At 44.1% G+C, this 27,852-nt stretch overlaps 1 protein-coding gene across 2 annotated transcripts; it reads left to right on the top strand.

The window, feature by feature from the left end:
- Window positions 1–53: 53 nt before the first annotated feature.
- LOC110523635 (ectonucleoside triphosphate diphosphohydrolase 2) lies at window positions 54–27,852 on the top strand. Of its 2 annotated transcripts, none has more exons than XM_090234544.1 (9): window positions 54–285; window positions 13,704–13,821; window positions 14,703–14,853; window positions 21,231–21,390; window positions 23,990–24,217; window positions 24,609–24,881; window positions 25,839–25,958; window positions 26,165–26,299; window positions 27,151–27,852. In XM_090234544.1, the coding sequence occupies exons 2-9, from the start codon at window positions 13,743–13,745 to the stop codon at window positions 27,364–27,366; spliced, it is 1,362 nt and encodes a 453-aa protein (XP_090090670.1). In that variant the 5' UTR covers window positions 54–285; window positions 13,704–13,742; the 3' UTR covers window positions 27,367–27,852. The 2 variants fall into 2 exon arrangements, with proteins under 2 accessions (XP_090090670.1, XP_036833200.1); XM_036977305.2 differs by lacking the exon at window positions 54–285 and adding an exon at window positions 5,295–6,823.

Raw genomic sequence — 27,852 nt, 5'->3', positions numbered from 1 at the left:
TCCAAACGGAGTGCGGGCAAGCTAAATCAGGCAAACTCATTTTCAGTGGCCGCAGTTGGGGCCTAGGACAGAAGAATGCTGACATGCCTGCTCAGGTAGAATATTTCTAAATGGGTGTAGCTTAAGTTTTGTGCCTGTTTTTTTCCCAGAAGAGACGGGTCATGAATTGTGTTTCTAGTTAGGCATATGGCACAATTTTAGAGCAAATACATGTGATACCACCAGATTCCACCGTCCACACCTGTTAGCAGGTGAACCTCATCACCTGAAGTTGGAGTTTGTAAGGTAAGAAGTTTTACTTTACTTTCATACACCCAAGTACTTCTCTGCAGCTGCCACCACAACATCTATTTTCTGTGATTTACATTCCATTTCTGCGAAGACTTCCCTGAACAGAGCCATGAACCCCTCATACAAATGCAGCTGCTCCTCTCTCCCAGACGGCCGTAGCCCACTACAACGCCCATCTAGTCAGCAGGGATATAACCGTGGCAACCTTGGACCTCTCGGTGGTGTTAGCTCCCATCTGATGAGTGCAAATGAGGGAGCACTGGAGCAGGATGCCACAGCATTTTTATGGAGTCCCTTCGTATTTGTCCGGGAGGGACAAACGGACCTCGCTGACCTGGACAGACTGCTGGATGGGCTGGGATATTGGCTCGCTAGGTCGACTGGTGGTATATAATCCTCCGCCCGAGGGAGGTGATGCCCCTTGTGTAACGTTGAGACACTGCAGAACGCTGAGGACCTCTTCCAGTTGAGCCAGCTGGTTGTGATGTTGGCGAAGTAGGTTTCCCTGTTCGCTGACCATCTGGGAGAAGCCTTGATCAACGCTGCTTCTGTAATATTGAGGCGCTATTTTGTAACGTAGATGCTGGGTGTGCATAGTGATGGATTGCAAGGACCTGTGGTTAGTAGACCAGCGACGTCGAGCGCCGGAGAGGGAGTAGACGTGACACACCGACTCAACAGACCCAAATTCTTCTCCACCCAACCTGACACCACATATGGATCAGCCAAAAGGCAAAGATACATTTTCTCCCATGTTTGTCATATTTTCCTATCTTACCACTCTTCAGACATGTCAACTTTGCAGCTCCCGAATCTGCTCCTCAATTTAAAAAAACGTCATCCTCTATCTCTTCAACTCCTTCAAACTCCATGTCACTCTCATCAGTTTCACGTTCTGAGCTAAGAAAGTATGGTTTTCCATTTTCCACTTGACACCCAACATCTTCTCTTTCCCCAGGGTTTTTCTTAGTTCCCTCGACCCTGCCGCCATCTTCCTCTTGTCAGTTTCACCTTCCGAACTACAGTAGCATGATTTCCCATTTTTGTACCTCTCTCTCCTCTCTTGTCCCAGGATTGTTTTCCTTTGTTTCTTCAACTTTTCCACTTTCTTCCTCAAGTTTTCTGAGCTACTGAACTACAGTTTTCCATTTTTGTTCTTGACACCTATCAACCTCCCGTCCTCATCCTCCATATTTGAAGCCCCCAAGGACTCAACTTTCTCCGTCACGGTCAACACTGCCCTTCCGTGATCAGCCCGTTGTGTTTAGCATGACATTAAATAATCTGTTAAGAATTTTTTTATTTAACCTTAATTTAACAAGGAAAGTCAGTTAAGAAAAAAATCGTATTTACAATGACGGCCTACGAAAAGCATGACTGAATTCAAACATGATTTGGTTTTGGTGTGAGGTTTGATGTGCGCGTCTGTGCGCGTCTGTGTTCTCAGGTGGGAAGAGTTAGACAAATTGACCCTGGGCATTATGATCAGGTCATTTGGCTGGGGGACATCATTTGGCATGACATGTCCATGCAGCTGCACTCTGAATTGATGATTACTTGGGTGCTGCCAGCTGTGTGCATGTGGGCAGGATTAAAATAAACCCAACCCACATAAAACTGTTATGGTACCCTACATTGCGTGACATACAATTTTTTCCTATTATCTCACAAAACTCAATTTTTTATGAGACTGACTTTATGACCAAAATTATCATATTTACACTTTGTAGTCAATTTTGACACTAGAATACATTTTTCTGACTAATATTGATGCCACATAGGCCATTTACAAAATGAGATGTTGCTTTTTAGGGGAAGTCGCACTTGAAAGAAAATACTGTATGTTGAAGGTATTCACTCGCTGGCTTGTGTACCATTCCTGTACAGACTAGCCTACTTCTTATATTAAAGGTAGACAGCGATATGGAATAGATGCAGAAAGTACTTGTTAAGTACCGGTACTTGTGCCATTCCTCCGGGGATTAATCACTGATGTTACCATGGAGGCATGAGCCCAAGGGATGGAGGGGATGTAAACACATCAGACGGCTCGAAAAGAACATTATGAGAGATGACATCATATTAAAATCATGGGCAAAACAGGACAATCCCTGTTTAGGTCATTAAGATTGTTTGACTATCATACTGTCTTGTATGGTGTCTTATTGTCCATCCACAAGGTGAGGGCAAATCAAAACATGGTCATTACCGCAATTGTTGTGGAATAAAGTTGCCATGTAGGCTTAGTTTATAATGCCAACCCTAATTTTTCCAACACTAGTGTCACGGTTGTCATAATGAGAAGACCAAGGCGCAGAGTGATAAGCGTACATAACTCTTTAAATGAAAAGAACGAACACTGAACAAAACTATACAAAACAACAAAACGAACCGTGAAGCTATATGACTAGTGGAAACAGGCTGAACATAGAATAACTACCCACAAACTATCCAAGGAATATGGCTATCTAAATATGGTCCCCAATCAGAGACAACGATAAACAGCTGCCTCTGATTGAGAACAAATCTAGGCAACCATAGACATAAAAACACCTAGACTAGGGAACCCATAAACATACAAAAAACCCTAGACAATACAAAAACTACACAAACCACCCTTGTCACACCCTGACCTATCCAAATAATAAAGAAAACAAAGATAACTAAGGTCAGGGCATGACAGTACCAGGCCCGTCGTTGGAGGTTCCGGTCTGTGAACTGTCGCCGGAAGCTCTGGACTGGGTACTGTCGCCTGACGCTCTGGACTGGGTACTGTCGCCGGACGCTCTGGACTGCCGAGGTGCACTGTAGGCCTCGTGCGTGGTGCCGGCACTGGTGGTACCGGGCTGGGGACATGCACCTCAGGGCGAGTGCGAGGGGCAGGAACAGGGCGTACTGGACCCTGGAGGTGCACTGGAGGCCTGGTGCGTGGTGCCGGAACTGGTGGTACCGGGCTGGAGACACACACCTCAGGACAAGTGCGGGGAGGAGGAACAGGACGTACTGGACTGTGGAGGCGTACTGGAGGTCTGGAGTGTAAAGCTGATACAACCCGTCCTGGCTGGATGTTTATTTTTGCCCTGCAAATGCAGGGTGCTGGCACAGGACGTACTGGGCAGTGTAGACTCACCAGAGACACAGTACGCAAAGCCGGCGCAGGATATCCTGGTCAAAGGAGGTACACTGGAGACCAGGAACGCTGAGCCGACACCCTCCTTCCTGGCTGGATGCCCATTCTAGCCCAGCCAATGGAAGGAGCTGGAATAGAGCGCACCGGGCTGGAATAGCGCACTGGAGACACCTTGCGCTCCACCGCATAACACGGTGCCTGACCAGTAACACGCTCCCCATGGTAAGCACGAGGAGTTGGCTCTCCTACCTGACTCATGCAATCTCCTCGTGTGCCCTCCCCAAAACATTTATTGGGGCTGTCTCTCGGGCTTCCGTGCTAGCCGTGTACCTTCATATCATCGCCATTCCCCCATGTTGAGGATCAGTGTGGCAGATGTGTTGTTGCTTACCCTTGCCACCTGGGGGATGGCCCGTCAGGAAGTCCAGAATCCAGTTGCAGAGGGAGGTGTTTAGTCCCAGGGTCCTTAGCTTAGTGATGAGCTTTGAGGGCACTATGGTGTTGAACACTGAGCTGTAGTCAATGAACAACAGTTCCTTTTGTCCAGGTGGGAAAGGGCAGAGTTGAGTGCAATAGAGATTGCTTCATCTGTGGATCTTTTGGGGCGGTATGCAAATTGAAGTTGGTCTAGGGTTTGTGGGATCAAGGTTTTGATGTGAGCCATGACCAGCCTTTCATAGCACTTCGTGGCTACAGAACATGAGTGCTACGGGTCGGTAGTCATTTAGGCAGGTTACTTTGGTGTTCATGGGCACAGGGAGATCTGCTTGAAACATGTAGGTATTACAGACACGGCCAGGGAGAGGTCGAAAATGTCAGTGAAGACGATTGCCAGTTGGTCAGCGCTTGCTCGGAGTACACGTCCTGGTAATCTGTCTGGCCCTGCGGCCTTGTGAATGTTGACCTGTTTAAAGGTCTTACTCTCATCGGCTATGGCGAGTGTGATCACAAAGTCTTCTGGAACAGCTGGTGCTCTCATGCATGTTTCAATGTTGCTTGCCTCTAAGCGCGCACAGAAGTAATTTAGCTCGTCTGGTGGGCTTGTGTCACTGGGAAGCCCGCGGCTGGACTTCCCTTTGTAGTCCGTAATAGTTTGCAAGCCCTGACACATCTGATGAGCTTCGGAGCCGGTGTAATAGGAAAACATTGTCATTATTGCACTTGTTGTGGAATAAAGTTGCCATGTAGGCTTAGTTTATAATGCCAACCATAATATACAATAACTCAATCCGCCATGGGGACCTTACCCAAATATATGGTATAGTTTCATGTTCGCGTTGTTGCTCTGTACAGGCTAGTATAGTCAAATAAGGGCACAATCTGCAAGTCATGTTTTTACAGCATTGAAATGCAAATATAAGATGGAAACCTTGCTCACAGGCAGCTGACAATAACAGATGTCACCATTTAGACTAGTTAGTAGGGCTGTGTGTAACGGATGTGAAACGGCTAGTTTAGTTAGCAGTGTGCGCTAAATAGCGTTTCAATCGGTGACGTCACTTGCTCTGAGACCTTGAAGTAGTAGTTCCCCTTGCACTGCAAGGGCCGCGGCTTTTGTGGAGCGATGGGTAACGATGCTTCGAGGGTGACTGTTGATGTGTGCAGAAGGTCCCTGGTTCGCGCCCGGGTATGGGCGAGGGGACGGTCTAAATTTATACTGTTACATGTGCACGCACCTTTCAGGGGGCAGGTGAAATGAAAAAAGGGTGAAACAACTTTAAAAATTCATATCTCAAAAGTCATAAGTAGCGGGAAAAAAAATACATTCTTGAGCATAGGCCTATTCATTTCTGCAACTACACACTCAACATAATGTAAGCAAGCTAGCTACAATGCTTCCTAAAGACATGATTGACATCGGTAAAAGAGGGTGGGATATCAGCTGATCATTGATGTTCATGATTGATGTAAATCTGATAGTTACTTAAAGACATCACAATGACTTGCGGGCAGTGGGTTCAGAACAAAAGCGCCAAAAACTGTACACCAAAAAAGATACAGTATACCGTACCAGTCAAAAGTTTGGACACACCTACTCATTCCAGGGTTTTTATTCATTTTTACTATTATCTACATTGTAGAATAATAGTAAAGACATCAAACTAAGAAATAACACATATGGAATCATGTAGTAACCAAAAAAAGTGTTAAACAAATCAAAATATATTTTATATTTGAGATTCTTCAATGTAGCCACCCTTTGACTTGATGACTGAGTTGCACACTCTTGGCATTCTCTCAACCAGCTTCATGAGGTAGTCACTTGGAATGCATTTCAATTAACAAGTGTGCCTTGTTAAAAATTAATTTGTGGAATTTCTTTCCTTAATGCTTTTGAGCCAATCAGTTGTGTTGTGACAAGGTAGGGGTGGTATAAAGAAGATAGCCCTACTTGGTAAAAGACCAAGTCCATAATATGGCAAGAACAGGCTAGTATTACAGAAAAACAACAAAACATTTTTAATAAAACACGTTTTATTTATTCATCACATAGATTGATCAAATTAATTTATAAACATTCCTACTGCCCATCACCGGCAGCTAAAATCCAATCAAACACTGTGTTTCTCACTCTACACTCGCTCTCCTCCTCCACTGACAATAATGCACACACTAGAGTATCTAGCCTTGGGCTCCCGAGTGGCACAGCCGTCTAAGGCACTGCATGTCAGTTCGGTTCCAGGCTGTATACAACTGGCGGTGATTGGGAGTCCCATTGGGCAGCGCACAATTCACCCAGCATTGTCCGGGTTAGGGTTTGGCCCGGCGTAGGCCATCATTCTAAATAAGAATTTGTTCTTAACTAACTGGCCTAGTTAAATAAAATAAATACATTCTGACTTGGCATCTCTTTGCTCCATGCACCTTGGAAAGAACGTTTACCTGATCCAGTCAGCCATTCAGTTGATAGGCTACGCTTTACCTGGTCCAGTAGTGTGCGCCATCAGCAAAATACTTCTGACAGATCTTTTTTTAATAATTATGACAAAATGTGGGCTTAAAAATGTTGTTCAGTAATTTACTTTGTTAACAAACATTGGAGTAAAACGATTATATTTTGGGTTCTGATTGGGTACGTCAGAACTAAGCTCATGAGGCATTTATAAATGATATGGCTACATATAATTAATGTATTGATGTAGCAATGATGTGAGTTGTATGAAGCCAAACCCATTGTGAAGTTACCTCACTCAAGCTGTTATCTCTTCTCCTTTGCCTTCACTGCCAAGCCAGGCATCGCACTGGAGATTCCATCTGCAAGAAGAAGAACTACAGTTTCAACACATGGCCAAGCAACGCCGTTATATTTTCGCCCCTGTTGCGCTTGTACTGTTTGGAATAGTAGCCATTTTGCTTCTAACTATTCCCACCGAGGACTTGGCCGAACCTCCGGAATGTATGGTAAGATTCGTTGGGTTATTTCTGTGTTCACAGCTTTTATGCGGTGTCGTGAAATGTAAGCTGAACACATTTCCAACGGTGCAATGGAGAGTGCAGTGCGGTGTCCGGTCCTCGCGCGCCACTGCTACGCATTCATAATATAAATAGCGTAGTCTATGGGACATGGTAATTTATACGTCTACTATAACACTGTTGATAAGAAAATTATGTTGACAAGCAGTCAACATTTGAGTAAGTCTATACACCTGATTCGTAAAATAATACAAGAAACGTGTAGCAATTCAGTTAGCCTACAGTACCATCTTAGGTTTATAGGCTTAAAATGCTCTTTCCATACACTTGAATAAGGTTGATGGCCAGCCTTTCTTAGCTCCTAACAAATAATACACCAGTTATGAGGACAGTCACTGAAAAATAATAAAACCTATTTGGCCATTAATGTGTCCCATTGTCAAAATAGCCTTATTTCCTGCCGCATTCATAACTGGGAACTCGGAAATCTCCGACTTTTGTTTTCAGTGCATTCAGGACAACTGGGATCTCGGAACCACAAAAACGAGCTCCGACTGGGAAAAATACATTTGAAAGGTCATCCAATTCGAATTCCAAATTGGAAACTCCGGTATCTTTCTAGAGCTCCAACTTTCCGACTTGAAGACCACTGACGCCGTGATTTGACATCGTTTTCTTTTAGTTCCCAGCTGTCTTGAAAGCACCATTCACCCGGAGAACTGTTCCAATATGGGTGTGAGTTGCTGACAATTTAGTGTCTAACTAATGCAAGGATGGGAGCAAATTAATCATAGTGGGCAGAACAAGCAAGGATTTGGGAAGAACCAAGCACTAGCTAATGAGATCCTATTGGCGCGTTCTAGCATTTATTTGCAGATTTACGTTAGGGAATGCCTACTCTGTGAAGTGCGCTTGTGCTATAACTCACTTTTCCCTTGCACTCTTTCTAAACAACGCAATTTTTGGGAAACTTTGGCAACGGCTGAAGTCTAGTTTTGAAAACAGAAAACTGTATGAAAATTAGCAGGATTTCGGCCAAAATCCATCTTCTCTCACTGCGGGCCACTGGGCATCCTCTCATCACCATATTTGGTAGTGAGTGGAAATGCGAACTGAAGACTTTACATTTGTACATCCTGTAAAAGGTCTGGCTCATTGTTCTATCTGTGACACTACATTGTGGTGTCCAAAGCAACCTGCCGACAATGACTGTGTTCGAGAGCATCAAGTCCATGAGACGTTGTTGGCGAGGGGCTTCTCCTGACATCTGCATTACATTGCAGACAGGGTCCTTGGAACTCCCCCCTCCCCCACACCTCTTTCTCTCTGTGTGTGTGTGTGTGTGTGTCTCACAATGTCTCTCTCTCTCTCTCTCTCTCTCTCTCTCTCTCTCTGTGTGTGTGTGTGTGTGTGTGTGTGTGTGTGTGTGTGTGTGTGTGTGTGTGTGTGTGTGTGTGTGCGCGTGCACTCTCTTCACTGCTCATGGAGCAGCCCCCTGGACTTCTTCAGAATGCTTTTTACATGGATGGCATGTAAACTAACAACACAATTATGAGCAACTTGATGTGTATGTGTGTTGGTTGTGGTGTAGTCTGGCGTGATGTCACATACCCTCATGCATGCCTGGGTCTTTGTGCAGAAAGTAGAAAGAAGCCTCCACTCGCTTGAGTAGACATTGCCAATGGCTCAACCCCCTGTATGTTTGGGTGAATTCAAAAAATCTCAAAGAGAAGAGTAGTTTAATGCAGCTTGAACCATAAAAGATGATAACTAGTACTTCTTACATGTGTTACTGACAGTCTGCTTAGGTAAAGCCTATGAATCAAACCTCTACTGATTCTCATATAAATCTTATTAATACCCTTCAAGTTGTATGAATACCATACATTGTGTTTCAACAAAAAAAAGGGGGGGGGGGGAACGGAAAGCAGCTCTTTGTGGAGGACTGGCCTGCAGATGTTCTGTCCATTAACAACCTAGAACCTTGGGAATGACTTCTAGTGCATATTTTGTCAGTGGTGTATATCCATTATGTTTCTTTTTGGTGCATTTCCATGTTGTTCTGTTTTTGGAAGACTCTCCCTCTAACCTCCCATTAGCTAGGTTTCCATTAAATTGGTGAAAGATTTTCATGCAAATATTCTCAAATCTGCAGAAAGAAAATGTGCACATTTTCCCACCAGTGGTGTGTTTCCACCATACTGACTTGTTGCAGATAAAAATCAGTGCGTGATGTCGTAGTGCACACAAAATGTACTTTTTCACTCAAGTTTTCTTGTACCGAATAAACAAATCTGAAGTCCCCTATATCATCACAGCTGGAGATTACTACAGGTCGTCTTTGTGTAGCCCTTATCGCCTATCTCTTATTATTTTCCCATACCAAAGCCGTCAACCACACCTCCCTGTTAGCTGGTGAAATTGTTAACCGTCAGTCTGTTTAGAAAAAGTTTGAAGGTCTTATCCTGTTTCCATCCCACTGCCCCATCAATCATGTCAGTGGATGAGCTCGTTTTCAGCAGAAGAGTTTTTGCGGGGGCTATTGGGAGGTCAAAACAGGAAGATGTATTCCTTGGGAAAACATACAGGCCATGCCAATCAGCTGGTTCGCCATTTAGTAGATACAGATAGTTATACTTAATGCCAGATAGATTGTCACGCACTTGAGTTATTAATGTCAGCTGTGTAGACAAACTCGGTGGCCTTGTGGTTAGAGTGTCCACCCTGATATTGGGAAGTTGGGAATTCAATCCCCAGCAGAGTCGTACCCGATGATCGGGGATGCTTGGAATTCTGTATTAAATTCAGCGTTCAAAACATCTGGGAGCTCGGAAATCTCAGACTCCTGTGCTTTCGAAACAACTGGGAACTCAGAAAAAAAAACTGGCCTCTTTCTAGAGCTCTGACCTGAAGATCACTTTGTCATAATTTTTCAGAGTTCCCAGTTGTTTTGAACACATCAAAAGGCCCAGTGCAGTCAAAACTGGGATTTCCTGTGTTTTCTATATATTTCGACACTATGAGGTTGGAATAATATTGTGAAATTGTGACTATTATGATAATGCACTTTTAGTGTAAGAGCTGTTTGAAAACACTGCTTGAAATTTCAGCCTGTTTTGGTGGGAGGGAGTTTTGGCCATTCCATGGGGACTTCTGTAAATTAGTTAATAGACCAATAAAACAAGAGTTCCAAACTTCTCTGACAAAATAGCAAATGTTCTATTTTCCCCCTTCCCACTCATACCACTCCAAGACAGCCCTAGCTAAATTCTTGCTTGAGAAATTGCTCTTTTATTTTATTTTATTTTATTACCATTTTAAAGGTCCAATGCAGTCGTTTTTAACTCGATATCAAATAATTTCTTGATTATAGTTAAATACCTTACTATGATTGTTTTCAATTAAAATGGTCCAAAAAATAAATTTAAAAAAGCTTCTTGGTCTAATAACTAATTTAGAGCATGGGGTCATCATGGAAGGCCAAAACTCCATCCCACAAACAGCTTTTACAATAAAAGGGGATTTTCACAATTTCATAATATTATTCCAATCTCATACTGTGGACATATATATAAAACATAGGAAAAGCATGTGTTTCACTGCACTGATAACAATCACAGTAAGGTACTTAATTGTTGCCTAGAAATGATTTGATATTAAGATAAATAATTACTGCATTGGACCTTTAAGGAGATAGATACGGGTTAAAGGCCATGCGTTAGACTAGTCTCCTGTCCAGGGGTGTACTTGTAAGCTAACATCAAGCTACCTCAATCTACAGAAACAGGAGATACTGCTCCTATGAGCTGTTCCAGCTTCCACAAGGCTCGTGCCAGGATACTTACTGTACACCGTATGTTACTCATTTCTGTAGTATTATCCTATTTCCTGTTTGCAGAGACATATACAGTTAGGTCCAAAATGATTTGCACCCTTGATAAAAATTTGCAAAAAAGACTATAAAATAAAAAATAAAAATACTGAGCTATATTGTATGATCAAAACAATGAGGAAATTATATTATTTTATACTAATATAATTTCTCAGAGAAAGAGATTTAGAGGAACAAGTAATACTTTTTTCTCAAAAAGATAGGGTTTAAAATGATTGGTACCCCTGTTTTCACTACCTTTCAATACCTCACCAAAGGCACTGAGAAAATAAGTATTTGGTCAATAACAAAAAGTTTATCTCAATACTTTGTGAAGACTTACCTTGTGAAGACTTACAGAAAATGTTTGACCTCTGTCATTGCCAAAAAAGGGTATATTACAAAGTATTGAGATAAACTTTTGTTATTGACCAAATACTTATTTTCCACCATAATTTGCAAATAAATTCATTAAAAATCCTACAATGTGATTTTCTGGAGATTTCTTTTTCTCATTTTGTCTGTCATAGTTGAAGTGAACCTATGATGAAAATTACAGGCCTCTCTCAACTTTTTAAGTCAGAGAACTTGCACAATTGGTGGCTGACTAAATACTTTTTTGCCCCACTGTATATTTTTGTGTGATGTGTGATTGGAGAACACATTGGGAGTAATCTTAGACCATTCTTCTAAACCAATCCCCCATGTAGAATCTTTCCAGATCCTTGACATCCTTCGTCTGTGCTTATGGACCCTCCCTCTTTAATTAAAACAGCTTAGAGACTGAGATGGCCATTTTGCAAAATGTTGATTTTTGTGGTCAATTAACCATTTCTTTGGGGATGCTGATGTCTGCTTGAGGTTATTGTCTTGGGGATCCATTTGCAGCCAAGTTTCAGCCGCATGGCAGAAGAAACCAGGTTTTTGACTAAAATGTCCTGGTACTGGGTAAAGTTCCTGATACTTAACAGAACCAAATAGCCACATAGCAACAAAACCGACACGTGCGCAACTATGGAGTATAACAGACCAGGTTGGCTTAGATTGTTGACAACATGTTAACTATATTTAGTCTCCAATGTTTATTGAAAACATAAATACATTTGCACAATGAGCACTCATTGTCTCTCAAATACATTGTTACAGTTGTTGGTTAGCTAGGTAGGGAATTTGATCCATATAAGCATAGACATGGCATCAGTTAAAACACCTCAAAACAAAACATGGTATCAAGAACAAGATAAAATATGCTGAAACGAGCCACCTACGATTCCCCACGACATCTTCTTGTCATTGTTGCTAGCTATCTGGCCATCCAGAATCGCAACAACACGTTGTCAGCTAACCTATCTATAACATCGAAGATCCACCACCATATTTTAAAGTAGGTATGGGGTTCTTTTCTGCATATGCATCTTTCTTTTGATGCAAAACCTACGACTGGTGTGTGTGGCCAAATAGCTCTATTTTCATGTAATCTGACCATAGCAACAGTTCCAATCCAAGTGTCAATGACGTTTAGCAAACTCCAGGCATTTACATTTGATGGATGTTGTAAAAATAGTGTTTAGAAATATTATATTCTTATTTACAATAAAAGTGACTCTAAAATGACGCACTACATTATTTGTCATTCATTTCTATTTGGTGCAAAATAATCTGAAACACAACCAAAATAAACTGCAAAATCATTCAAGAAGTTTGTGGAGTCACAAGCTTGATGTAATCATTGGGTGCTAGGAATATGGGACCAAATACTAAAGTGTTGACTCCTTTAATACACATATAAGTGAATATGTTCAAATACTTTTGGTTCCCTAAAATGGGGGGACTATGTACAACAAGTGCTGTGATTTCTAAACCGTTCACCCGATATGGATGAAAATACCCTCACATTAAAGTGCCGGAGTACAGAGCCAAAACAAAAACAAAATCTGTCACTACTTTTGGACCTCACTGTAGCTCAGTATTTGTATTTTTTATTTTATACAGTCTTTTTTATTCGGCTTTATCAAGGGTGCCAATAATTATGGTAATGACTGTATATTACCATGTAAACACACATTTAGCATGAGGAAAAACATACAGAGACGGGAAAGGTTGATTGAAGTGGAAAGAATGTAGATTAAGTTAAATTATTCTAGTCATATGGGTAGTGTGTGTGTGTGTGTGTGTGTGTGTGTGTGTGTGTGTGTGTGTGTGTGTGTGTGTGTGTGTGTGTGTGTGTGTGTGTGTGTGTGTGCACGCTGTCACAAAAACAGGAGGCTTCTGGTCTGAAAGCAACCCATGTCTGTCTGCTCTGAGAACAACCCATGTTTGTCTGGTCTGAGAACAACCCATGTTTGCAGATCATGAAGGAGCTGTTTGGAGTGTCTAAGCTCCAATCCTGATTGTGCTATGAATCGTCAATTCTAAACATGGTGAATTGTGTGTAAATGTTCAAATGAGAAAGGAAACAATAATTTGCCAAACACAGTCAGCGAATTAAACAAATTTCAACAGCCTTGTCAGAAAAAGAGAGCTATTCATATTGAATTATGTCCAAAAGTGGATGTTTAGAGTTGATGATTCATAGCACAATCAGGATTGGAGTTTACACACTACAAAACGTTCATGATCTGCAAACATGGATTGTTCTCATCCTCTCTCACTTGCTCCACAACTTTCCATCTATCTTATCTTGAAGTAAACATGCGGCCAACATTCTTGCTGCCAAAATATATACACATGTCATAAAAGACAGAGGCCACCATTTGAAACAGGAGGTTTATAGTCAATCAAGTTAAATGTCTTCCAGATGCCTCTATCCCTATTAAATGTCTTTGCGTAGATTGATTTCAAACACCTGATCATTTGTAGCCTTTTATTGTTTGGAGTAGAGTAGACCCAATTAGGTTGTCTTTCCTTTGACATTATTCTGAATCAGCCATTTTTGTCAATATTTTTACCTCTGTCTTTAACCTCCCTCTCCTCTGTTCTCTCCAACCCTCTCCCCAGTATGGGATAGTCTTGGACGCAGGTTCCTCCCACACAGCTATGTACATCTACAAGTGGCCAGCAGACAAGCAGAACGGCACAGGTGTGGTCACTCAGCACAGTGAATGCCATCCAAAGGGTAAGAGTGTCCCAATAGAAGGATTGTTCCAGGCGTTTGTCTGCTATTTACCTAGTGTTTACACATCAATTACTTTAAACTTATTAAAACAAGCAATATTACCATTTGTTAGTAACCAATTATTTGAAGTAATCACCAGAAAGTACAGATTTACATTTTTTTTCAAATGTAAATTGCAGGCAGATACAAAATTATAGTAAAATAGTGTGTTACCCAAAGCCTTACACCCTAAAATCTCAATTCTACTTTGTTGGGTACTCTGTGTAGGAAAGAAACACTGTTTTAGTTAAATGGTGTGGAAGTTTTTTGGCACTCCAGTTGGCAAAGAACAGTTCCCTTTGTGTGCTGTGTGCGAGCCTTTCGGGTAACTCGTTACACAAGGCTAGACATAAAGAAGCAGAAAAACATGGATGCCTAGCAACGGTGGATTTGTCAGTAGTTGTGCAGTGACTCAGTGTGCTGTGTGCTTTTCAAGTCCTGTCCTGCATACATGACTTGCGTGTTCATATAGATCACAGTTGTTGGCTGCTTTCATTAATGTGAAGTATTTGCAAATACACCAGCTTTCCTGAAGTTCATGTAAACAACACTTTCCAGGTAGTAAGACTCAATCTCCAAGTGCTCTCTTTTTATGTACAGTAGCTACTGCATGTGTGCATGCATGTCTCCCCATCATTGTTTTCTATTACTAGTCGATTTGATCAATGTTAAAAGGAAAATAGTTAAAAAATATACTTCTACAGCTCTGTCTAGGGAGAGGAGTTATTTCCATAAACTCAGATGACTAGACCACCAAATAAGTGGATGGAATTAGTAAAATTGTGATAATGTGTGGTCGGACTATATTACATACAGTAATGTATCATGTTCCCGCCATGCAGGTGGAGGAATCTCTAGCTATGTGGGACAGCAGGGAGCAGCAGGGAGAAGCCTCCAAGTTTGCCTGGACCAAGCCATGCAGGATATCCCCAGAGCCAGGCACCACCTCACACCTGTCTACCTCGGAGCCACCGCTGGCATGAGGCTCCTCAAGTGAGTGATAGTGTGTTAATGAGTGTGAGTGCACAAGCATGTGGCTGTATCAAGGCATAAGGCGAGACCCAAATGCAGACACAGGAGGCAGATGGTTGGAGTCTTAAAATGTTTATTAATCCAAAGGGGTAGGCAAGAGAATGGTCATGGACAGGTAAAAAGGTCAAAACAAGATCAGAGTCCAGGAGGTACAAAGTGGCAGACAGGCTCATGGTCCAGGCAGACAGAATGGTCAGGCAGGCGGGTACAAAGTCCAGAAACAGGCAAGGGTCAAAACCAGGAGGACTAGAAAAAGGAGCATGCAAAAAGCAGGAGAACGGGAAAACCGCTGGTTGACTTGGAAACATACAAGACGAACTGGCACAGAGAGACAGGAAACACAGGGATAAATACACTGGGGAAAATAAGCGACCCCTGGAGGGGGTGGAGACAATAGCAGGAACAGGTGAAACAGATCAGGGTGTGACAGGCTGTGTGTGGGTGTGTGTGCGTATGAGTATCTTTGTATGCAAATAATCAGTGGGTAAGGATCAGTGGTGTAAAGTACTTAAATAAAAATACTTAAAAGTACTACTTAAGTGTTTTTTGCAGGTGTCTATACTTTACTTTACTATTAATTTTTTTGACAACTTTTACTTTTACTTCACTACGTTCCCAAAGAAAATAATGTACTTTTTACTCCATACATTTTCCCTGACAGGACAAGAAAATGGTCTAATTCACGCACTTATCAAGAGAATGCATGGTCATCCCTAGTGCCTCTGATTTGGCAAACTCACTAAACACAAATGCATCATTTGTAAATGATGTCTGAGTGTTGGAGTGTGCCCCTGGATATCTGTAACAAATGTAAACAAGAAAATGGTGCTGTCTGTCACGCTCTGATCTGTTTCACCTGCTTGTCTCTACCCCCTCCAAGTGTCGCTTATTTTCCCTGTGCTAGTTCTGTGCTAGTTCGTCTTGTTTGTCAAGTCAACCAGCATTTTTGTTTCTCAGCGCCTGCGTTCCCAGTCTCTCTGTTCTCGCCCTCCTGGTTTTGACCTATGCCTGTCCTGACTCTGAGCCCGCCTGCCTGACCACTCTGCCTGCCCCTGACCTCGAGCCTGCCTATCATCTTGTACCGTTTGGACTCTGACCTGGTTACTGAACCCCTGCCTGTCCTGACCTCGAGCCTACCTATTGCCTGGTACTGTTTGGACTCTGACCCGGTTTATGAACTCTCACCTGTACCCGACCTGCCTTTTGCCTACCCCTTTTGTCATAATAAATATCATAGCTCAACCATCTGCCTCCTGTGTCTGCATTTGGGTCTCGCCTTGTGCCCTTATAGTGCGAACTGACCATGACAGACCCAGCAGACTTGGACCAGCTCCGTCACGTTGTCTCCCTGCAGGGAGCCATCATTGGGAGGCATGAGGCACTACTTCGGGACCTTTTGGAAGGGCTTCGTTCTCTGACGGAATGCCTTGGATGGAGGCGGCTCAAACTACTGCAAGTACATCATAACTCCGGTAGTGTGGAAGACTTCGCAGTAGATTTTCAAACATTGGCCGCCGAGAGTTCCTGGAATCCGGAGGTTCTGTTCGGCACCTTCGGAGGGGATAAAGGACAAGCTCGGGAAATACCACTGGATCTCGATTCTCTCATTGCCCCTTTCGATTAGGATTGAGGGCGCCTACGAGAACGGCGGTGTGAGATGAGGTCGGGCCTCGGGAACACTCGTTCATTTGTTGATGTTGGTGCATGCCCTAAGGAATCCGAAAATCCTAGACGTGTGTATTTCCGAGGAGAGCCGAAAACACCCAACAAGAATCATCGGCGATGGGTGAGTTGGATATTCCAGAGCCCATGCAACTGGGAAGAGCTAGATTATCGGTTGGGGAATGCTCACGTAGGTTGAGTTCAAACTGTCTGTACTGTGGAGGTGTGGGACATTATATAGCCACCTGCCCTGTCAAGAAACAATTTTCTTTAGTGGGTACAAGTACTCTGGCTCACCAGGCTGGGAGTTCCCTAATTCACATCACCTGTACACCTTTTTTGTGATTCTGCTGTGGGGAGACCAGTCTAAGTCTCTCCAGGTGCTCATTGACTCTGGGGCTGATGAAAGTTATGGATGCTACCATGGTTTCTGAATTAGGTATTCCCACTCAACCGCTCTGTCCCCATGGATGCAAGGGTACTGGACGGCCACTGAATCGGAAGAGTCACACATAGCACAGTGCCTGTTCAGATACGGGTTTCAGGAAACCACAGTGAGACCATACAGTTCCACCTCATCAATTCACCCCATGTTCCTGATCTGGGATTTTCGTGGCTCCAAAAACACAACCCTGTCATTGACTGGACCACGAGCTCCATCCTGTGTTGGAGCCCGTTTTGTCATTCCCACTGCTTTAAAGTGGCACAGCCTTCCCCTGAGGCGTCATCCTCGGGGCGTAAGCAAAGCCTCAGATGTCTCTGCCATTTCCAATAAGTACCATGACCTCCTGGATGTATTCAGTAAGGCACGGCCTACTTCTCTTGCCCCGCACCGTCCTTATGATTGTGCCATTGATCTTCTCCCCGGCACCACACCACCTCATGGTTGGCTATATTCTCTATCCGGCCCAGAGACCAAGGCCATGGAAGAGTACATTGAGGAATCTCTGGCTACTGGAGGCATCTGTCCGTCTGCATCTCCTGCCGGCGCACGGTTTTTCTTCATGGAGAAGGACAATACCCCGTGTCCGTGCATTGACTACCGGAGTCTTAATGATATAACGATCAAGATTCATTGCCCCCTATCTCTCCTCAGCTTTCAAACCTCTCCAGGGGGCCACAATTTTTTTCCCAAGCTGGACCTTCGGAATGCCAACCACCTGGTTCGGATACGCAAAGGAGATGAGTGAAAGACAGCATTTAACACAGCCAGCGGACATTATGAGTACCAGGTCATGCCGTCTGGACTCACCAACGCCCCCCGCTGTCTTTCAAGCCCTGGTAAACAATGTGCTCCGGGACATGCTAAATCGTTTTGTGTTCGTCTACCTTGACGACATCCTGTTTTTGTTTTTTTCCCCGGTCTGCCCAAGAACACGTTCTCCATTTCAGACAAGTCCTTCAGAGCCTCCTGGAGAACCAGTTGTTTGTGAAAGGCAAGAAGTGTGAGTTCCACCGCTCTACAATTTCCTTTCTAGGATATGTCATCGCTGATGGAAATGTCCAAATGGATCCTGAAAAGGTGAAAGCAGTGGTAGATTGGCCTCAACCTACGTCCAGGGTGCAGTTACAACGTTTCCTAGGGTTCGCTAACTTCTACCGCCATTTCATTCGGGGCTACAGCACCCTGACGGCCTCCCTCTCTGCACTCACCTCTCCCAAAGTACCGTTCACATGGTCTCCAGCTGTTGACAGAGCCATTGTGGACCTGAAGCATCAGTTCACCACAGCAACCATCCTCATCCATCCAGACCCGTCTCGTCAATTTGTGGTAGGTTGATGCTTCTGATGTTGGAGTGGGGGCCATCCTGTCCCAGCGATCTGCCCAGGACCAAAACCTCCATCCCTGTGCCTTCCTGTCCAATCGTCTCAATCTGGCAGAAAGGAACTACGACGTAGGCAACCAAGAACTTCTGGCAGTCAAGATGGCGCTGGAAGAGTGGAGGCACAGGCTGGAAGAGGCAGAACAGCCATTTTTGGTTTTGACCGACCATAAAAATGTGGAATATCTCCATACAGCCAAGCACCTTAACTCCAGGCAGGTGGTGGGCTTTGTTATTTACAAGATTCAACTAGACCATTTCCTACCACCGCAGGGTCCAAAAAAATGTGAATCCTGAATCCTCTCCCGCCTATACAGTTCCCCTGCCAGACCCTCGGTCTCCAAAACCATGCCTTACGGCTTCAGTGGGTTGGGGTATTGAAACCCTGGTTCGCAAGGCACAACGTTCCCAGCCTGAACCTGACCTTCCTGACCGGTTGTTTGTCCCAAACTCTGATCCCCAAAGTCGGATCCTGGTATGGGCTCATTCCTCCAGGCTGACCTGTCATCCAGGTTCCCGTCGAACCCTAGCCTTCCTCTGACTATGTTTCTGGTGGCCCACAATGGTTCCCGACGTTTCTGCCTTCGTCACCACTCAGAACAAGACCCAATGGCAAGCTCCTTCTGGCCTCCTACAGCCACTACCGGTTCCTCATCATCACTGGTCTCATATCTCTGGACTTTGTCACTGGGCTCCATCCGTCTGATGGCAACACCATCATTCTGACGGTAGTGGATCGGTTCTCCAAGGCCACCCATTTCATCCCTCTCCCCAAACTACCCTCTGCCAAGGAGACGGCCCAGTTCATGGTGAGCTACGTCTTCCGGATCCATGGACTCCTGGTGGACATCGTCTCTGACCGGGGTTCTCGTCTCAGTTCTGGAAGGCGTTCTGCACTCTTATTGGGTCGTCGGCCAGCCTATCCTCCGGATTCCATCCCCAATCCAACGGCCAGTCGGAGTGAGCTAACCAGGACCTGGAAACCACCCTATGATTCTTGGTCTCAACCAACCTCACTACCTGGAGCCGGTAACTGGTCTGGGTAGAGTATGCTCGGAACACCGTTCCCTGTTCAGGCACTGGACTCACCCCATGGAGCACTCAAAAGGGGAATCAGCCTCTACTCTTCCCTGAGCAGGAGGTCCGCGTACTCTCAACCCAGATGTTCGTACGCCGCTGTCGACGTACCCGGGTAACACTTCTCAAGACCAACTCCAGGTATCGTCAAGAAGCGGATCGCCGGACTCCAGCTTCCCGCTACCGCATTGGGCAGAGGTTATGGCTTTCCACACGGGACCTGCCCCTTCAGGTGGAGTCCCGCAAACTGTCCCCCCATTTCATTGGTCCTTTTCCCATCTCTAGAGTCCTTAGTTCCACTACTGTCCGTCTCTTGTTACCCCGTTCCCTCCGTATTCACCCTACTTTCCATGTGTCTAGGATTAAGCCCGTGTGTCACAGCCCTTTGTTTTCTGTCTCCAGGCCCACCCCTCCTCCCCGTGTCATCGATGGCCATCCGGCATACATGCTAAAACACCTCCTGGGTGTTCGACCACAGGAGGGGGGGGGGGGGGGTTCCAGTACCTGGTTGACTGGGAAGGTTGCGGCCCGGAGGAGAGGTGCTGGGTTCCCACTATAGACATCCTGGATCCAGCCCTCATCGACTTCCATCGGCGACACCCCGGTCAACCAGGTATGCGCTCAGGTAGGATGCCAGGCGGCGCCCCTAGAGGGTGGGGGTACTGTCACCACCTGATCTGTTTCGCTTGTCTCCCCCCCCTCCAGGTGTCGCTTATTTTCACCGGTGTATTTATCCCTGTGTTTCCTGTCTCTCTGTGCCAGTTCATCTTGTTTGTCAAGGCAACCAGCATTTTTGTTTCTCAGCTCCTGCTTTCCCAGTATTTTCTCGCCCTCCCGGTTTTGACCCTTGCCTGTCCTGACTCAGAGCCTGCCTGCCTGACCTCGAGCCTGCCTATCGTCTTGTACCGTTTGGACTCTGACCTGGTTTATGAACTCTCGCCTGTACCTGACCTGCTTTTTGCCTACCCCTTTTGTCATAATAAATATCGGAGCTCAACCATCTGCCTCCTGTGTCTGCATTTGGGTCTCGCCTTGTGCCCTTATACCTTCTGCTTTGCTTAATATAAGGAACTTGAAATTATTTATACTTTGATACTAATGTATATTTTAGAAATTACATTTACTTTTGATACTTAAGTATGTTTAGAACCAAATGCTTTTATTCAAGTAGTATTTTACTGGGTTACTAACTTTTACTTGAATAACTTTCTATTAAGGTATCTATACTTGTACTTGTGTATCACAATTGGGTACTTTTTCCACCACTGGTAAGGATTTCCCGCTCCAGGGCAAACTGGCAAAAACAGGCCCCCACCTTTAAGCTGCCAAGCTCCTAGAAACACAATCATACCTGTTTCAGACACACAGTCTTATTCCTACAGTCTGTTTTAAAGACACATGTTCACACTAAGTTATACTAAGACCCCCATACCCATGCAGACGTACACATAGACATGTTTCATGCTCTTGTTCACACCTGTTTCAGACACATGCAATGTTAACAGAATTTAGGTCAAAGAAACACATACACACAAATGGCACTAAGAGTTCCTAACCCATGCAAATATGGACATTTCCATATTATCAGGGTAAAATGTGAGTCGTTGTGGTTCTGAGATATCTAATAGGAAATAAGTCCACAACAAGCTTGAGAAATTTAGCATTTGTCTGGTAGATAGAGTATTGTTGTCATGCTGAGTAATGTTTTTCATTCCATTCCCCATGTTGATCCTGAATCTACAATATCTGAAGTAGTACATTTCACTTTGTCAACAGTATCTCCAGCCCTGTCCAGTCAGCCCAGGTTTTACAGGAAGTGGGTTATAAAATCCAGTCCTATCCATTTAACTACCAGGGGGCAGCCATCTTAAGTGGCCAGGAGGAGGGAGCATACGGCTGGGTCACTGTCAACTATCTCTTGGAGAACTTCATCAAGGTACCATGGCCCAGCTTTCACCTTTCACCTGATTAGAAAATGGGGTCATGAGAAACACTCAAATAAAAAAATAAACATTGCTCTCGGTTCATATAACCGGGGTTACATCAGTAACCTCTGGTAGCCGCTAGATGCGGTTGTAATAAACTGAGCGGTTTCTATTTTCTTCCTACAAATGTGTATCTTTTGAATGGTTTAAGCAACAAGATAAATTGCACCCCTTCACTGAAAGATAAATCCCAGGAATACCCACAAGCAACGCAGGACTCATTAGAACTGAGTGGACAAGACCAGGCACTAAAATAGACTGGGGGGAAAATAACAATCATTAGCTAGGTTTCCATCCAATTGGTGACAGATTTTCATGTGAATATTCAAAAATCTGCATGAAAACAATATGTGCATTTTCCCACCAGAGATGTTTTTCCATCTAATTGACTTGTTGGTTATAAAAGGTTGTGGGTGACGTAGTGATAACGGCAGCCTAGCATTAATGAGCATGTCAACAGAATAAGACCCTCAATATTTTTTGGAAATGAGCATCAAGCTCATCACCTTGCACTTTCACCACCCTGTAAAGTTCGTAATTTATTTAAACTGTAGGCTAGTAAACTGCATGCTTTCCTGACGAGTTGTCGTCAGAGGACCACGCAACATGTCAGCGCCTGACTCCAAATTTACTTCGATATGATGGTTGTTACATCAATATTTGCCCATAAAAGAGTTTCCACCGACATTTCTTGCACAATTAATTTTACCGACACAAAAAGATCCCACCTTGTCTAGCGTATTTTGTTTTGTCCACATATAGAAAGTTTACCAACAAATAGTTTTTTCTCCATCAAGCCTGTCATTACATTTTTTATCCAACATGTTCTTTACTGGCTTAGAAAGGTTGGATGGAAACCTGATTAGTGACTATGTTCTTTTCTACACAGAAGATAAAATTATTGACCAATGATCTTCTGAATTTCCAAATACATTTCTGATGCATTTCAGTCACTTCTAACGATAATTCCTTTAAATTGAAGTACTGTCAGACTGATTTGTAATAGATTGTCATAGCCCCAATTTAAAAAAGTAAACATTGGCCGTTGATTACATCACCCTTTTTTTACATGGAGGGGTCAAACTTTTTTTTGTTTAAAATGAGGTTGCAGGCCAAAACAGTTTAGGAACCCCTAGTGTATACGGTTGTTTGAATATAAAGATTCTGCATTAGCATTGCTATCTATGGTGGTTGTAATCGATCTCTGTCTTATTCATTTCTTTGCACGCAACCATAAGCACTTAAAAAAGTATCCTGTGTTAGTTTTATTCCAAGCTTTTGTAGGCATTCTTTGAAAATGTACAGTACCAGTCAAAAGATTGGACACACCTACACATTCAAGGTTGTTTTTTTTTAGTTTCTTTTGTACATTGTAGAATAATAGTGAATATATCAAAACTATCAAATAGCATATATGAAATCAGGTAGTAACCAAAAAAGTGTTAAAGAAATGTTAATATATTTGGTTTAAGATAAAGATAAGATTTGTTGAAAAAATCGTAATAGAGCACGCCACCAATCAGATTTGTTGAAGAAATCGTAATAGAGCACTCTACTAATCAGGCGTTTATGGAAGTGTGGTCAGACAGAAGCTACTCCTCAGTAAAAGGCACATGACAGCCAACTTGGAGTTTGCCAAAAGGCACCTAAAGACTCTCAGACAATGAGAAACAAAATTCTCTGGTCTGATGAAATAAAGATCGAACACTTTGGCCTGAATGCCAAGCGTCACGTCTGGAGAAAACCTGGCACCATCCCTACGGTGAAGCATGGTGGTGGCAGCATCATGCTGTGGGGATGTTTTTCAGCGGCAGGGACTGAGAGACTAGTCAGGATCGAGGCAAAGATGAACGGAGCAAAGTACAGAGAGACCCTTGATGAAATCCTGCTCCAGAGTGCTCACAGACCTCCGACTGGGGCGAAGGTTCATATTCCAACAGGACAATGACCCTAAGCACAAAGCAAGAACAGGAGCCAAGACAACACAGGAGTGGCATTGGGACAAGTCTCTGAATGTCCTTGAGTGGCCCAGTCAGAGCCCGTACTTGAACTAGATCTAACATCTCTGGAGAGACCTAAAAATAGCTGTGCAGCCAACCTGACAGAGCTCGAGATGATCTACAGAGAACAATGGGAGAAACTCCCCAAAAACAGGCGTGCCAAGCTTGTAGTGTCATACCCAAGAAGTCTCGAGGCTGTAATCGCTGCCAAAGGTGCTTCAACAAAGTACTGAGTAAAGAGTCTGAATACTTATGTACAGTAAATGTGATATTTCATTTTTTTTATTTTTTATAAATTAGCAAATATTCTAAAAACCTATTTTTGCTTTGTCATTATGGAGTAGTGTGTGTGTATTGGTGAGGGGGGAAAACGATTTAATACATTTTATAATAAGGCTGTAATCTAACAAAATGTGGAAAAAGTGAAGGTATCTGAATACTTTCCGAAGGCACTGTACATAGATGACTGCATCTGCTGTGTAGACAAACTACCCACACACCCACACACCTCTCCTGTCCCTGTGTGCCTGTCCCTGTGTGCCCACTGTAGTATGGCTTTGTGGGCCGTTGGCTGAGCCCGGGCAGACAGACGGTGGGGGCGCTGGACTTTGGTGGGGCGTCGACCCAGATCACCTTTGTGACCAAGGATGAGGTGGAAGATGAGAGTGACAGGGTGAAGCTACGTCTGTATGGACATGACTACTCCCTGTACACACACAGCTTCCTGTGCTACGGACGAGACCAGGTCCTCAAACGCCTACTGGCTCACCTGGTGACGGTAGGAAACATTCTGTTTGGCCACAACAACATAACAACAACTGTATACAGTACAGCAAGGGCCCAGAGTCTTTCCCAGTCATGTCACATTTTCAGGAAAAGCTCTTGGTTCATGTTACAAGATACTATCATAGTGTAAACCAGGACCATTGAAATAAAGAAACTTTGTTATTAATCATTGGAAACCCACCCAACCATGACTAGTTTTATAGAATTGTTTTCTACCACATATTTAATTCACTGTGTGTATTTGAAAGTCATCCCAGCACAATTGCAACAATAGATGTTGGCACTCAGTACCATAGTACTCCATGCCTGTAGCTTGCTCTCTACTTGATGTGTCAAGTTACTGTAACAATTTCTCACACTCACTCAATCCCTCTCTCTCTCAGACTCAGGGTCACACAGGGACAGTGGCCCATCCGTGCTTCCCTGCAGGCTACATCGTCACCATGAAGCTGGGGACATTGTTTGACTCTCCCTGCACAGTGGCCCAGACACCCAGCTACAGTTACAATCCCCAGGCAGCCCTGTCTGTGAAGGGCACTGGCGATTATGATCACTGCCTGGGCAACATTACTGAGATATTTTCCTTCCACAGCTGCCCCTTCTCCCAGTGCTCCTTTGATAAGGTGTTCCAGCCCAATGTCAGTGGCAGCTTCATGGTGAGAGACAGTTTACAGTGGTTAAATCAACCCTAACCCTAGCTTCATGTCCACATCTGGGTTCAACCTTAATCCTACCTTCAACCACAAACCTAACCTTTACCCCAACCATAGCTTCATGCCCACATCCCGGTTTAAACCTAATCCTAGCTCTAATACTAGCTCCGGCCCCAACCCTAGCTCCAGCTCCAACCTTAACCCAACCCTAGCTCCAGCTCCAACCTTAACCCCAACCCTATCTCCATCTCCAACCTTAACCCCAACCCTATCTCCAGCTCCAAACTTAACCCCAACCCTATCTCCAGCTCCAACCTTAACCCCAACCCTAGCTCCAGCTCCAACCTTAACCCCGACCCTAGCTTCAGCTCCAACCTTAACCCTAGCTCCAGCTCCAACCTTAACCCCAAACCTAGCTCCTGCATCAACCTTAACCCCAACCCTATCTCCAGCTCCAACCTTAACCCCAACCCTAGCTCCAGCTCCAACCTTAACTCCAACGCTAGCTTTAACCCTAACCCTAGCTCCAGCTCCAACCTTAACCCCAACCCTAGCTCCAGCACCAACTTTAACCCTAACCCTAGCTCCAGCTCCAATCTTAACCCCAACCCTATCTCCAGCACCAACTTTAACCCCAACCCTAGCTCCAGCTCCAACCTTAACCCCAACCCTAGCTCCAGCTCCAACCTTAACCCCAACCCTAGCTCCAGCACCAACTTTAACCCTAACCCTAGCTCCAGCTCCAACCTTAACCCCAACCCTAGCTCCAGCACCAACTTTAACCCTAGCTCCAGCTCCAATATTAACCCCAACCCTATCTCTAGCACCAACTTTAACCCCAACCCTATCTCCAGCACCAACTTTAACCTCAACCCTAGCTCCAGCCATAACCCTAACTCCAGCTCCGACCCTAATCATAACTCATCCTTTTTTCTCTCTCTCTGTCCATTTGTCCATCAGGCATTCTCTGCCTTCTTCTACATTCACCAGTTCCTACAGACTACTACAGGAATCCCTGTCACCACCCCTGCCCAACTGGAAGAGGCAGCCCATTCTATCTGTAACATGAGCATCAATGAGGTTAGCAGCCTTCTGTCTGTCTGTCTGTCGGTCGGTCGGTCGGTCGGTCGGTCGGGGTCGGTCGGAGTCGGTCGGTCGGTCGGTCTGTCTGTGAGCATCCATGCATGTGAGTGTCTCTGTTTGCATGTGTCTCAATGGATGATGGTTTTGTATGCGTGCCATGTATTTCATGGCTATGTCATCCCCATTTTTATATCCTGTTTCAGATGTTGGTGCTGGCCCCAGATCAGGAGCCTCGTCTGCAGGACTTCTGTGCTGCCTCTGTGTTCACCAAGGTGCTCTTCACGAGAGGCTATGGCTTTGATGAGATCTCATTTCCCCACATTTCCTTCCAGAAAAAGGTGAGCTTGCTTGTTGGGAATGTTTTTTTTCTTCTCTATCTCCTTTTTTTACTCCAGATATCAGCATAATCCTTTACATTACACAAAGTCATATCAGTAAAGACATTTCCGTATGAAGATAGGCAGAAACTGCTTCTCCAATAGAAATGCCCGATCACACTTGTAGGCGATGTTGGCTAGCTAAGCTCATGCATAGGAACAGGTCTAACGGTTGTCTCCCACCAAACTGCGCATGTGCAGGTCGTCAAATCAAAGGCACTCCTTCAATATAAAGTTGTTTTTGACTAAAATTAAAATGTGTCAGTTTGTCACTTTCACAAGGTTGGAGTAATAAAATATTCAACCACTTAAGACGGGGCAGCAGGTAGCCACTTAGGGACAGCAGGTAGCCTTGTTGTTAGAGCTTTGGGACAGTAACCGAAAGGTTGCTAGATCGAATCCCTGAGCTGACAAGGTAAATATCTGTCGTTCTACCCCGGAACAAGGCAGTTAGGCTGTCATTGTAAATAAGAATTTGTTCTTAACTGACTTGCCTAGTTAAAAAAAGGGAAAATTAAAAAAGACATTGGCTTGAATCTAGGTAGTGCCTTTAGATTTTGAGAAAATGTCAATTTAAGGAAGACATTTTCACTTCTCTCATTGACTTCTCAAACACCAGACCGTCGACCTGGTCCACTTGGTCTGTTTCGCAAGAGTTCCCAGAAATCTCACAATGTTGCATCGTTTTTGAGGCTGCAGCCTCTCCATTGAAGCTTTAACCTCTGAATGTCCTTAACTAGTGCACCAGGTGCGTATCAGAATGCTCTGAGTGTACCCAAGCTGACTGAGATGTGTGTTTGTGGTGTCACCAGGCAGGGGATGCCTCTGTGGGCTGGGCCCTGGGCTACATGCTCAGTCTGAGCAGTCTGCTGCCGGGGGAGAGTGTGGGCCTGAGGAAGGCCCTGAAACCTGGAGCCTGGGCTGCCCTGCTCTTCCTCTTAGTCCTTCTCCCCGCCACCGCCCTGATGTATGTTTCCCTCCAAGCCTGCCGCAGGAAGAAGAAAGGAAGCAGTGACACTGCCAGCTAATCATCATAAGGGACTTCCATTGACACCTGCTTTCACTTTGTTTGGAGGAAAGATGGCAAACTCTTTGTAAGGGTGCTGGTGGTACAATCCTGGACCCAAGAGTGTGTAGATAACTGTATCATGAAGAAGATATAATGTTGTATAAAGTGTTGATCATCTTTACACTGAGATATAACAAGTGAGTTCTCCCCGGCTGTTAACACATTTAATATATCCTTTTTTTATGTATACTTTAACAAACAGGTTTGTTTATGTACAAGTATGCATTGTAGACTATAATTAATGTTCAACATCACTCTCACAACATGTTACCCAACATTTAAGTATAATTTGTTTGTGCTTTATATTCATTCTGTATTTTGTATTCTGATAACAAAAAATCAACTATGTTTTGTACATGGAGTGGCCTTTTCAGAAGATATATTAGTATTCATGTGTTTCATACGTCATATTGACTACAACTGACTAAAACTATAAGTACCATCA

This window comes from Oncorhynchus mykiss, chromosome 5, assembly GCF_057628025.1.
Source record: "Oncorhynchus mykiss isolate SJ-2025 chromosome 5, ASM5762802v1, whole genome shotgun sequence".
In the NCBI taxonomy this organism is placed as follows: Eukaryota; Metazoa; Chordata; class Actinopteri; order Salmoniformes; family Salmonidae; genus Oncorhynchus; species Oncorhynchus mykiss.
Note: the sequence above shows the minus strand (reverse complement) of the source record. Positions and strands in the feature narration are given on the sequence as shown.

Excerpts from the sequence above, each read along its gene's own strand:
- LOC110523635 (XM_036977305.2), top strand. The coding sequence starts at position 6,707 with ATGGCCAAGCAACGCCGTTATATTTTCGCCCCTGTTGCGCTTGTACTG. Across the intron at positions 24,218-24,608 it reads TACTGGCTCACCTGGTGACG|ACTCAGGGTCACACAGGGAC; the intron begins GTAGGAAACATT and ends TCTCTCTCTCAG. Across the intron at positions 24,882-25,838 it reads ATGTCAGTGGCAGCTTCATG|GCATTCTCTGCCTTCTTCTA; the intron begins GTGAGAGACAGT and ends TTTGTCCATCAG.